General features: G+C 38.2%; 2 protein-coding genes across 4 annotated transcripts in view; one reads left to right on the top strand and one right to left on the bottom strand.

The window, feature by feature from the left end:
* The window catches only part of LOC136844187 (uncharacterized), a 102,088-nt gene extending 95,211 nt beyond the window's left edge, over positions 1 to 6,877 (bottom strand). The window contains exons 1-2 of the mRNA XM_067113203.1: positions 6,794 to 6,877; positions 5,791 to 5,892 (exon numbers count right to left, since the gene is read on the bottom strand). Coding sequence (XP_066969304.1) covers positions 5,791 to 5,892; positions 6,794 to 6,877 — 186 coding nt within the window. The remainder of the gene's footprint in view (positions 1 to 5,790; positions 5,893 to 6,793) is intronic.
* LOC136843914 (gametocyte-specific factor 1 homolog) overlaps positions 1 to 13,954 on the top strand; it is a 451,321-nt gene that overhangs the window by 402,642 nt on the left and 34,725 nt on the right. For 2 of the 3 annotated variants that reach the window (XM_067112824.1, XM_067112827.1), the window contains exon 1: positions 11,775 to 11,865. The exons of the other annotated variant lie outside the window; for it this stretch is intronic. In XM_067112824.1, the coding sequence (XP_066968925.1) occupies positions 11,859 to 11,865 (7 nt within the window). In that variant the 5' untranslated portion in view covers positions 11,775 to 11,858. Of the gene's footprint in view, positions 1 to 11,774; positions 11,866 to 13,954 lie in introns of those variants that run through there. 3 annotated transcript variants of the gene reach the window in all.

Below are 13,954 nucleotides of genomic sequence, written 5' to 3'. Positions count from 1 at the left end.
TTTGCTCAGTTGCCTACTATACCGGACATCTTTCGTATAACAGTTTACAATTACAAATTACAAAGACAGTTAGTTCGTTTAGTCTTTATAGTAATTGCTAGGCTAACCACTTATTATTATTATTATTATTATTATTATTATTATTATTATTACAGGGTAAACAAGAAGAGCTATCAAGAGGGTGAGAGAATTTAGTTGAGGCATAGCGAAAATTAGTAAATATATCAGTTTCAACTCAAGAAATCGTACATAAGTTTTGGGTAATTCAAAAGCACTCACTCACACACACACACACACACACACACACACACACATATATATATATATATATATATATATATATATATATATATATATATATATATATATATATATGTGTGTGTGTGTGTGTATAGATTTATATATATATATATATATATATATATATATATATATATATATATATATATTTATAAATAATTTATTTAAATGTGTGTGTATGATTTCGTATCAATATGGCTGCATAAGGAGGCAACCTTACGATAAAGATAAAGATAAAGTTAAGAAAAAGGAAATTCATTCTGCTCATTTAAACCGACGTGGATCAAGCCAGCTGAAAGTCCTTCCTGTTATTCAAACGGTTGCATTCAAACCATGTTTTAGAAAAGATGAAAGACGTGAAAGCAAGCGTGTATCAGAAAGGATGTGAATGAACTCTGTATAGATTTTGCTGGATCAATGAAGGGATTGTAGTTAATAATCTGCTATATTCAGTGGTTCTCAATCTTTTTTGGCCCATGCACCCTTTCGCCATATGTCAGAATGTCATTCCCCCCTCTCCAAAATTGTCAACCTCAAAAGGTTCATTCCAATAATATGCAACAAAATAACAACACAAACTAACGGAGAGAAACCCCAGCGTAACCTGTCAGTAGCGCGGACCGATGCGCGCTGCGTTTTGTGTGGTCCTAGAGCCAGTTGGAGCCTGCCAATCTATAGCCACACTTCCCCCCCTCCCCCGCCCCCGAAACTCTGAAACTCCTCCCAAGGCGGGAAATAACCCCCGCTTGAGAACCACTGTGCTATAATGCTAACTTTTGTACTAAAATCAGCGACCAATACCCGTGATACTGACATCTTCCTGACCAACATAAGAAATTGAAAGAAGAAAATAGAATTGGGATCAAACAAGAAGGAAAAACTCGAGCTGTGGAGTTTTAATGAGGAAACTGTTAAGTTATAGAACTTCGCTGCCAAGAGACATCTCGAAGTAATTTAAGATACCTGGCATTCGGGGAAAACATTAACTATAATAAGATAGAGAAAACCCGAAAGAAGTTTCTAAACTCTTTTATTGGAAAACTTCCGCGAAACCCGCCTGTGTTCTGGCAGCCTTCTTTTTTTTTTTTTAATGAGTCCTACGTATAAAATCAAATGCTTTACGTTACCTCTTGCGAGTGTTATGCTGAATTTTAATCCTCCGGGTATTTATATTAGAAATGAACCAAACCGTATGGTCAGCAGAATGAAAATTAGCTACGGAGGTTAATGAGAAATGTCTCTCAGCTTCGAAAAGAAACGGTATATTCAATCTTAGAATTTCATTTCAGTGGTAATGAAAAAGGACTAGAGAGATAAGGTTTCATTTTTCATGTCCTGTAAGATATTATTTCTAAAAGCAAAATTGTTGGGCCGTTTTAGGAACGCAGTGGTCTTCCAAGATTCGTTTAGATCATCATTTCCACAATTCGGCCTCGTGACAAGGAGACCGGATATGTAAACGGCAGCTTTTTGGTATATGAATGGAAAGATTGATTTCAAGAACAAATATCTGTGAAATTTCGTTCATTTTACGCGCTGTACCTTTAACAATGGTTCGCAACCTTTTAAATCTAAGGTACATAAAGATTATCTCTTTATGAAGATGTTTTCTGCATGTATTTTCACCTGCTCATCAAAAAATGACTTACGGCCTGCTCAATGAGCAAGAGCCCGTGCTGGCATAAAGCCAGCTCAATCAGTAACAATATTCGCAAGCAGTCACATACAAGCAAGACAGTTGTGGCTTCAAAAGCCAGCCTTTTGAATTGCAAACTTTCTTGATCATCTACGTAACGTTTATATGACACCTGTATTTATTTCGTATGTGACATGCAACAAAATGATATGTTTTTTTAAATGATACTACAACCATTGTTTAATGTAATTTGTTCGTTATTTACTGGGGGTTAAAATCCGTCAACCGGATGAATTTCCTTTCTTATACTTTAATTATCTCGGTGTCATTTCCGGCAGGCCACTTTCTCTTGGAATTTGTCGCTCATGTATATGTATATATATATATATATATATATATATATATATATATATATATATATATATATATATATATATATATATATATATATGTATGTATATGTATATATAGTAGAAGTCAAGTAGGACTTCCGTGTCGGGTGTCCTATTTTACTCCTAAGTGCAAAGACTTTTTGGTGAATATCAAATAAATGAATATCCTGTCACTGTTGCCATATGACAGATGGACGAGATTAACAGTATAGGAACATTAACTACAAAAACAGCATAATGACTCAATGCTGAAAGAGAGTTTGTCTGCGTTTCTTGTCGGAAGAAGTGTGATTACCAGACCTCTTGAAGTGTACAGAAGGAAAAGTCTCTGTAACAATGAGCTTTTTAATATAATACAACGATCTCCATATCTTGGAAAAAAAAAGATAAGATTTTTGTGGTTTCATTGACTGTACCATCTCATCTACTAAATTAGCACGGAAATCTTGCCTGGCGAAAAACGACAGCTGATTGAAACGCATAACTGAAATTCAGTATATAGCAGACCTCTGTATAGCCTTCTCACCAGTGTCTGCTGATGGGTTAATTTTTTTCTTATAGCTAGAGTCGAAAGTTTGCTTTTTTATAAACAAAGAAGAGATGAAAAAGAATCCTTTGGTCACACCCTTTGGTGACTCAGAGTTCCTGAGAACGCAAAGTTCTAGTTAGAATTTTCCAGAAGCTAGCCTTTCTTGTTTGGCATTCCATATATTCATCAGGCATTAAACTCTCCCATCTGCAAGCTCCTCAGTACTTTAAATTGTTGTGTGTATTTATGGGTTTGTGTAGAGCCTCGATGGCCAAGTCGGTTAGAGGAGCAGCTTCGGACTTCATGGAGGTCTGTGGCGCGGGTTCAAATCCGCAGCCGACCGGTCAGAGAGGCGGACACTTTGCTGTCCGTGTAGACACCCCGGGATTATGTATGTAATCAACGGATAGGTTTGTTTAAAAAGCAAATGGGTGTTACAGACTAATACACACACAAACAAAGCCACTCCAACATCTAAAAACATAACAGACACCTCACACGTCTCGACTGTCGACCTAACCGCGCAACAACTTCTCGCTGCCGGGAGAAAGGGCGCTGGTGACTGGTGCAATACATGTACATACGCTACCGGGGTAAGAAGGCATCGTGCTTACCCCATACAAATGGGAAAAAGCACGTTAAAAGAAGAAAAATTTATGGGTTTGTGTCCCAGCGCTCCCAGGTCCCTGTTCATTTCTTACTATTGCATAGTCATTCCGTCTTCCTTGAAGCGAGTCCACTGTTTTCCTTCGACAGTGGATTTAGTCACGCCTCTTACTAACTGGGTAAGGTAAACTCGTACACTGGCACTACACAGGCACTTGGATTAACTCGAAAGTAGATCGCAAAATAACTGTGCTACAAAATAAAATCCTCTTATATTTGCGACAGACGAAATGATTTTATACTGCTTTCCATTTAAGCAAAAAATGAGAAAGGAAGAAGCAAGAGAGATTTTTTATAGAAATCCCCCATTCGTAAGTTCTGATTTCATTTCATTTTCTTTCTTCGACTGGAAAGACTCGTGCTTTTTAAAGTAGGACAGATTTAAGTGCGTCAACCTTTTTGCAGAATTAAAAAAAAATAATCTTGACCTCCTTCGTTTTGAAAAAAGACGAATTTCCAGGCTCTCCTCCCTAAGAACAGATTGGTTCCCCAATTTATCTTGTCTGTTCAAGGGAAAAATCGCAATTTATAGAATGAGGATCCGATTGATCGGTTTCTATGAAGTCCCAAATTGAAAGCCTTGAAATCGTTAACTTTCTAGCTGGCTTCTCTGAGCAGAAATTATTTCTTGAAGATTCTCTCTCTCTCTCTCTCTCTCTCTCTATATATATATATATATATATATATATATATATATATATATATATATATATATATATATATATATATATATATATACAGATATATATGCGTGTGTGTACACATATATCGACAGTAATGGCTGCTTTAAAAACTATTGCACAAAACAAGAGTCTTTGGAGACCACTGACCTCCATGAGAGCTAGACAGTCCACCTACCAAAAATTCACCTCTCCCCAAAATTTTACATGCCAATATCCCCCAAAATCTAGTCACTTCTAACCAATCACATGGCCCACCTTTGGTGAAATTTTCATAAAAAAAAAAAAATTACAGGTAACATTTTATGCAATGGAAAAAAAACACGTTAAATCTCTTTAGCAGGGGTATTGTTAAAATTCAAACCTAACTCTCTGGTAATAGCGCTTCGGTCCTTAAACCTAGAAGACTGAACGTTCTACCTCCGAAGGCTCCTTTTCCCAAAAAGGTTACAACCCTATCTCTCCCAGAATCTAACCATTTCTTGCCTTGGTCACGAGAACCACCTCTGTTAATTGTTTTTATAAATCCATTCATAACTTTCTGCTGACTCAGGGCATTTCCCCATGGCATACCTTGCTGTCTAGCTGCAAAGCCCTATTGACCTAGCACCACAGTCTCATTTCAGCCCTTCTACTAGCACTGGGAATAGGTTTAACATTGAAATTCGTCTCTGACTCGCACAAGAATTAATGCAGTACAAGAATTAATGATTCTCTGCTGTCAGTAGTAGGACTTCCGTTATCATTTGTGGTCATGGTCTAAACATTAAGACATCCGTCAGGTTGTGGTTTTCCTGGTCACATTTACAGACCTATAACAGCAAACCTCTGTAATGGGCGTTTACTTTCCATCTTATCCTTCAGTTGTAATTGGTGACTAAACAATGCAGTATTACACACGTTGATGTATATTTACGTATACAGAGATATAAATTTGATATACATGAAGTTTCTAATTTAATGTTTATTATATTTTTAAAGTAGTTTGTTTCTTAACTTGTTAAAAAAACTTTTGGAAGAGATATGGTCTGTGGGGGAAGAAAGGAGCTTTTTGGGCTTGAGAGAGAGAGAGAGAGAGAGAGAGAGAGCAGAGACGATTACGGCCCATACTCGGCAGGAAATGGGAAACGATCCTCTCTGAGATCATCTTTGTTTTTTAATTTTAAAACCTGGACAGCATCCCTTTCCTTTGTGTGTACAGATGGTTACAAGTATCGTGGAGGCTGCATTGAATGTTAAATTCTGAGATATCCTGCAATGCATTTTAATGTCTCAATAGCATTTACATACTGTATCTCATTAAGTGTTCGTGTTACGTCTCATCAATTCCGAGAGGTATTTTGTTACAGACAGAGCTTTCTCTCATGCCGAGCTATTGTTAGTTTAGTCCAAATCTAGATTTACTGGATCTGTTCAGCTTTCAGTTTTTTACGGGATTCCATTCCCTGATGTATAATTTTCCATATAACTTGCTTGAATTTAGATTTTCGCAAAAGAAAAGTGCCTAACCTATAATTGCATCAGAAATAATAACTATTCCATTATTTCTAACTGACACTAATCCTGATAAGTTCCTGTGTAACTCACTGAGAAAGTAACTGCTTGAATAACGACAATGTCAGCATAGATTTCCATAGATCCTTGAACAGGTTCCACTAAAATTCGTTTACTGATCTCTGACCTGAGCTCCTGTGAACACCAGAATAGTCGGAAGACGCAGACCCAGGGTTAATAGAGTACTCTATTAATCATGTCCAGACCTACTTTGATGGGAACTGACGAATGGTTATGACCTATGATTAGTGATTGCATTCAATTAACGTAACTGCATTTTTACGATTTGGGTTAAGCAAGTTCGAGAAATCACTCTGAACATACTCTAACAATCTTTTTTTTTTTTACATTTATTCGATGGTATTATTATTATTATTATTATTTCAGTAGATGAAACCTATTAACATGGAACAAGCACACCACAGGGGCCACTGACTTAAAATTCTTTAAGCTTCCAAAGAATGTTGGTTTCAACCTCCCACCGCAGCAGACCCCACACTGCAGCAGTAACTGATCATGAGACAGCGCCAGTGATTTTTCATCGCCCTGGGGGAGACGCGAACCCGCGACATCTGAGTGGCACGCCACGACACTAACCGCTATACCAGCGGACCAACAAATACTTGTTAAAAGAAATAACGAAAACTACCATGAAAAATATTGGGTAAGAAATGATCGAATTTCTGAAATCTCGTCCCTGAGGAACCTCGCCAAAGAATGCCACCAACAAAAGCCCTTACACGAATTTCTGAGCAAAATATGGCCGTTCTGGAACACCTTCAAAAGAATTCCAGGAGTCCAGAGGGGAATATGAGGTTTTCATATATCCAAATAATTCATTCCCCGCCCCGCCCCCGCTCGTTGATCCGTATTTTTATACTTCTTTGTTTACAAAAGGTATGGGGTTGGTGTTTAATTTGTCTCGCTAAAAATATGACAGTAATATATTCCTCTGACTGTAATAACTCTTGATGGAGTAAAATTTTATATATACATTTTTTTTTTTTTTTTTTTTTTGGTGTGCAATTCGTCTAACCAATAACCGCGTCTTTCCCCCGTCTGTAAATCCTCTTTCTCCCGACTGGTGGGCGCCTTCTATCTCTTCCGCCAGTGCCATCATTTTGCCCTGTCCTGTTGCGTTGCCCAATAGTCCCTTATCTTCCCAGGCTACCTCCCAACCCACCAGGCTCCTTCTGTACCCCTTCCGGTATTAACATCAATATTGATAATCAGTAGTGAGACCAATATTAATGTATGTTCGGTTGCTGTCAAGACTGCGAAATTATCTTCCTGTTTCCAGATTTACCGATTCTTATAACCTTCCATCTTCCAAGAGACTTGAATGAGACCTATGAGGTCATTCAGCGTTGAAATGGAAATTGACAGTAGAAGGTTTGAAAAGTGTAACAGGTGGAAAACCTCTCAGTTGCACTATGAATCAATTGTTAGGAGAGGGTTCAGGAAAGTAAGGTGGAAGAAAGAGAATATGAGCGGAGGTACAGTAAAGGGAACGAAAGGGGTTGCAGGTGGGGCCGAAGGCATGCTGCAAAGAACCTTAAGTAATGCCTACAGCGCACCGCACGAAAACCCTTTATGATTCCTGATACTTTGACTTTTATTTTCGGCAGGAACATGAAAGACTTTACAAAATATATACAAAATATTATCGGGAAGACTTTCACATTCGCGAGAGACGCATCAGAACCCTCTCTTAATTTGCTGGGGAGACAAAGTTTATTTCGTCGCCTCGGAAAATAATTAAAGTTTTTAGATTTCTCTTGCGCCTCGTGAAGACGTTTTTTTGGGCGACGATGCGTCGAGGAGTGGTTGATATCACTGAAAAGAAACCTTGTTAGGCAATCACGAATTTCCTTAATTAAATTCTCTCTTTGCAAAGGGTAAAAAAAAAAAAAAAAAAAAGCCGTGTCCTCATTTCCATTTTCGGGGAATTACATTAACGCGGACACAGAGAACACCGCGAAAGAAAATAGACGAGAACAGCCGTAGAAAAACAGACTTCAAAGAATTTCTGAAATATCATACGATATGAAAGGGAGTCGAGGAAAACAAAAGATGGATTATTTTCCGTTGTTACAGAGGGTCGCCGATGTCCCCTTTCCCCGTTTATTGATTTTTGTTCCTGGAAGTTATTGATTTTAAAGATTTGTGATCCTTTGTTTCCATAAATAATGAAGAGGGGCAAATTTCTAAAAAAAAAAAAAAAATACGAGGAATTTGGCTGCGTCGAGATGTGCCAAAACAAAATACTATGTCACATCATATCAGAATAAGAAGTTTTGTTGATTAATCTTTTGTTCTGGAAAACTAGTGCAAAGGAAATGTTTTATTCAGAATGGTATTCATGTTTAATCTGTTGGCACGAAGAAATATCCATGCATACACACACACACACACACACACACACACACACGGGAGTGGTTCAAAGGAGTGACGTCATAGGAGTAACAAAACAAAGGAGTGACACCTCAGATATAAATTTCAAAGGAGTGACAACCATCCAACCAGTATTTACAATGCGTTAACAATTCAGTGGTTCTATTTTTTTTAAATAAAATCTTAATATAATCTAATCATTTTTATGATTTTTGGTTACTTTGTCACTTCGTCGTTACGTCACTCGTATGAAATGTCACTCCTTCGATACAGAGCCACACACACACACACACATACACACACACACACACACACACACTCATGCGCACACACAAATTCGGCTCAAAGCTCATTCAGTACATTCAGTGTACGTTTTATAAAACAGAAGCTACTATTTTACCAACATGTCTTGTAATATAAGCATGCATTAAACAGGATCAAATTCACTAGCAAACCGGCGACGCAACAGAAAGTGGGCTTATCGTCTCGAACTTCAAAAAGTTAAGTTTGATTCTTGTTAAAAATCTACACCTTTTACCAATGCTGTGTTGCAAAAAAAAAAATGCGGTTTATTTTGATCATCAGAAATTATGCTGACTTGCCGTGCAAGAAAACAATTCCCAAGCACAAATAGTGACCATGACTTGTAGTGACTCATGACAAATATTATTTCACCACCGTTTTCATCGCCTAATTAGAGAACGATCTCTTTTGTATCATTATTATATATAAGTTATATGTAAATGTTAAGTACGCTGTATTGAGTTACAGTTGGAAAAATAGCAGTGTTATGAGGAAAAGAACAAAATCAGATATATAATTTCTCAACGTGATTTAACAGTTAAAGAGAAATCTGTATATCAGTGGCTAGTAAAGATTGAGAGAGAAGCGGAGTTGACCCCCATGTAAGCGGGAATTTAGAAGACTGCCTCGGCTCGCTTTCCTTATTACCATCTCGTCTATTTATATATTTCATCATACCAAGAAGTACCAAATACAATTTCACCTCAGTCGTGCTGAAATGACTTCGTATGATTTATCTGAATTAGGGATCAGTTATGTAATCCTTTTGTAAAGAATGTAAATAGGCTAATCGGCAACTGAAGTGAGGGGAGAGAATTTCAGAGACGTTCTGGGCGCAGTCGAGTTTTCCGTACAGCCGCTACAGCTCATAAACAAGGCCACCGAAAACAGATCTATCTTTCGGTGGGCTCGGTGTATGCTGTATGAGCAGCAGCCCATGAACTTTAACTACGGGCCGGTGGTGGCCTATCCTAAATTATATCGTTGCCAGAAGCACGATTAAAGCTAACTTTAACCTTAAATAAAATAAAAACTACTGAGGCTAGAGGGCTGTAATTTGGTACGTTTGATGATTGGAAGGTGGGTGATCAACCTACCAATTTGCAGCCCCCTAGCTTCAGTAGTATTTAAGATCTGAGGGCGGACAGAATAAAGTGCGGACGGGCAGACAAAGCCGGCACAATAGTTTTCTTTTACAGAAAACTAAAAAGCCGGTAAATTTTTATTTTAAAGCAGCATTTAATTACATTCTCATGGCAGCGATATCACACGTAGGATAAGCGATTTCAATCTCTCTTATTGTCATCAGTGCCATTAATAGCTTGTCGTTCTGTCAGCATCAGCAGAAATATGGTGAATCAAACTCACTGGGTGATTACTTGTAGACGATTCGGTTTTAGCAAGTACTGATTAATCTTTCGCCCCCTTTCTCGACGAGAATCACGCTAAATCTTCACCGATAATTACCAGATGGTTTATCGCTGAGAGGAAGTTTCTCCGCGGATGTTTTCGCCAGATTTCATCGAAATCCGTACATCCATTCGCGAGATACTCTTTTGATTGTTTTCGTGTTTGTCCAGAGAATATTGCAAAAGGTCATTGATGGATTTCAATGAGACTTTATTTGCGGGTGGTCTTTGGATCAAGGAAGATCTGGTTAGGTTTCTAGATTGATGAGGGTCCGAATAGTGCTGCCGTCCAGCAGTGTCTATCACCAATGGTTCCTTTATTAAGGATGCAGACTTAAGGCGCCTTCATCTCAGTCCGAGCTTCGGCGAGGTAGGTAACGTTCCTAGGGCAGGAACCAGTCATGTCGACCCTCTCGTATATTGCCGGCATTTCATCACACACGAACAAACACACACACACACATACATATGTGTGTGTGTTTGTGTGTGTATTGCGAGGTAAACATAGCCTCAATAAGTGTTAACTAAATTCCTTGAGAACTGCTCCACTTGAATAACTTGATAAAGAAGCGTATCGTTCTCAAGTTCATTATCGAAGACGCAAATACACAAGCTCACTCTAAACCTGCAATGAGGAAGAAATTGAACAAACTCATTTAACGCTTATCCCACGAAACCAAAGATCGCCTTTCGGTCCAGATAATGAAAAAAAAAAAAAAAAGCTGTCAATTGTCCTTTTACTGACGTCGACGTACCCAGCGTAGAGGTCGTTACTAAGTCCTTCTATCTAGTGCTTAGAGCGCATATCAGCGGCGACTTTGTTGATAAAGCGGCGTTTTCTGTCGTCGCTGCTTCTTAAGTCTTAAGGTCAGCAGGTTCTTCATCTGACCTTCGTCCCCAAAGATCAAAAAAAAAAAAAAAAACAAGTAAAAAATGTACCGAAGTTTCGAGTTTTCTGTACAGCGTATAATGCTGTGTGAAAATCTCAGCCACGGCCCATGAAACTCTCAGCCGCGGCCCGTGAAACTTTCAGCCACGGTCCGTGGTGGCCTGTGTTGTTGGCACCTATAGCAGTGCCAGATGCACGATCATGGCTAACTTTAACCTTAAATAAAATAAAAACCACCGAGGCTAGAGGGCTGTAATTTGGTATGTTTGATGACTGGAGGGTGGGTGATCGACATGCCAATTTGCAGCCCTCTAGCCTCAGTATTTTTTCAGATCTGAGGGCGGAAAGAAAAAGTGCGGACAGACAGACAAATAACCACCTCAGCAGTTTTCTTTTACAGAAAACTAAAACGCATTTTCATGGTGACGAGATCCACAATAATCTCCTTTCCACAAGAAAATCAAGTCACTGAAACTGAAACTATGAACGTTAGCAATAGCGGATGATGAGACGACAGATCCCCCGCCCACCGCGGTTGTGTGCATTTCTTGAGCGAGACTTTTATTATATACGTCACTCAGGCGATGGCAGGGCAATGTCGAGGTTATGTAGAGTAATTGTTCATTGATCACTTACCAGTCAATCTTAATCAGGCCGGTTAATTTGAGATTTGTTTTAAAATTATTATTATTATTATTATTATTATTATTATTATTATTATTATTATTATTACATTTCTGCGGAATATACATACATATATGCATGCATACACGCTCGCACACACACACACACACACACATATATATATATATATATATATATATATATATATATATATATATATATATATATATATATATATATATATATTATACACAGACTGAACACCACTGATACCTCCTACCAAACAACCTGACGAGAATGACTCAGAATAAACTGATGAAGCCTGAAGAACGGACAACTGCTTATCTTTGGGCAAATAGCTTTAACTGTCTTATCGGCAGCATTCATCTGATAAGAGACAAGAATAGTCGCCAGAGTAACTGTAGCAGTAGTTCGCTCTTGTACGGTGAGAGAATAACACGGATCCTACATCGAGCACCAGCATGAGTGGTAGGAGATTGTGTTTTTTTGTAGTATCCTTTATTTAATTTAACTTATCTGTCACAAGAGTCTTTTAGTTCATTAGAACGCGACTTTTGTGATCGGGTGTTCCGTGTATGGAGGTCAACTTGTGAGGCTGAATTTTTCATTACAGCTCCGTCTTCTCTCTCTCTCTCTCTCTCTCTCTCTCTCTCTCTCTCTCTCTCTCTCTCTCTCGTTGATGAATAGTTTCGTTAATTAACTCATTTATCTGTTTATTCATTTTGGCAGAAAAGTTGTCGATGAAAATGGGAAATGTGTCATTTCATCTATAGAAAATAATTTCAGGTATTTCCAATTATCACATAAAAGTTTTTCATTTGAGACATTATTGGGTATACCTCACCTCATTCTTTGCGTGTTCTCTTACCCCGTTGTTAAACGACATGATCTCTGTATAAGTTAGGAGTGGTCAGCATAACCAGTAGGTAGTGAACCTTTAAATAAAATTAAAGGCTTTAAAAAAGAAAAGTGAGAAAAAATATATGAACTTCGGCTGACACTACTTCAACCCTGATGACTGGTAAATGTGGAGTGTAAACCTCATTGCATCGGTGCCTGCTGTTGTAACTACCGTTAGTTCCTCGCTGGGTGAGTTGGTAGAGTTGAGGGCTAGCACTCGCTAGGCCCGAGTTCGAGTCACCGGCCGGCTAATGAAGAATTAGAGGAGTTTATTTCTGGTGATAGAAATTAATTTCTCGCTATACTGTGGTTCGGATTCCACAATAAGCTGTAGGTCCCGTTGCTAGGTAACCAATTGGTTCTTAGCCACGTAAAATAAGTCTAATCCTTCGGGCCAGCCCTAGGAGAGCTGGTAATCAGCTCAGTGGTGTGGTAAAACTAAGGTATACTTAACTTTTTTTGAACTCTGGAGAAAAAGGAGGGTGGAGCAACAACTGTTTTTAGAAATGAACTTGAAATTCATTCTTGAAGAATTATGTACAAATCTTCTTCATATAGTTTCAATAATGAAGACCTGTCAACAACACTTCCATGACTCCCATTTTACCTGTGCTTCTCTTGGTGATAAAACTTGACCCTTAAATTTCTTGCAGTGAATTCTGTCGGATTAATCCCTATTAAGTCTTTATGCCCCGGGTTTACCGTCCTGAGACATCAAGTAATTGAACTATCTGTCTAACTGTCATTCTGGCCGTTTTATGCGTCTGTCCTTGTGCTAAGATTGAATTTTATCACCTTGCCTATAACTTTTGCACTATAAGAAATTGTGACTTTAAATCTTGCATGCACATTCCATTCATGAAGCCAGGTCAAGGCCATACTTTGCGGTCAAAGGTCAAATGGGAATTTTCCACCTCTATGGCATTATATCATTCAAATTAATTTTGTTCATGCCATATCATTTTTAAATCTAACTTACAAGCATAATTATATCTTAGCCTAGTTTCCAAACTTTTGTCTCTCTTCCATTACCATCCTTGCAAAATAGCAGCCACTGTGTCATTATCAGTTGTATCTTTCTTACAAATATATTCTCCCAGTAGAGTTCTTGTAGTTTCAGCTGGCTGTGACTCTCTCATTACATTCCCGAAAAAGTCTTAGTCAGGAATGTGTTTACAATACCAGAATAGCTCATGGAAAGGAATTATAAACAAAATGACTGGGACAGTACAAGAGTTTGTGTAAAGTCTAAACGGGGAATTCGCTATGTATTTCAGGCTCTAGCGTGGATTACCGTTTACTGTTTAGTTTATTCCTTTCTTAGTTTTCTGTCAAGAAAACTATTGTGACGGCTTTGTCTGTCCGTCCTCAGATCTTAAAAACTACTGAGGCTAGAGGGCTGGAAATTGGTATGTTGATCATCCACCCTCCAATCATCAAACATATCAAATTGCACCCTCTGGCTTCAGTAGTTTTTTTTATTTTATTTAAGGTTAAAATTATCCATAATCATACTTCTGGCACTGATATAGGTACCAACAACACAGGCCACCACCGGTCCGTGTCTGAGTTTCATGGGCCACGGCTAAAAGTTTCATGCAGGATTATACGCTGGTAACGCTGTACAGAAAACAGTTGTTATCTGAGTCACTCTAAA

This window comes from Macrobrachium rosenbergii, chromosome 12 (assembly GCF_040412425.1).
Source record: "Macrobrachium rosenbergii isolate ZJJX-2024 chromosome 12, ASM4041242v1, whole genome shotgun sequence".
NCBI classification, from domain to species: Eukaryota; Metazoa; Arthropoda; class Malacostraca; order Decapoda; family Palaemonidae; genus Macrobrachium; species Macrobrachium rosenbergii.
This window is presented reverse-complemented; position numbering and strand designations above follow the sequence as displayed.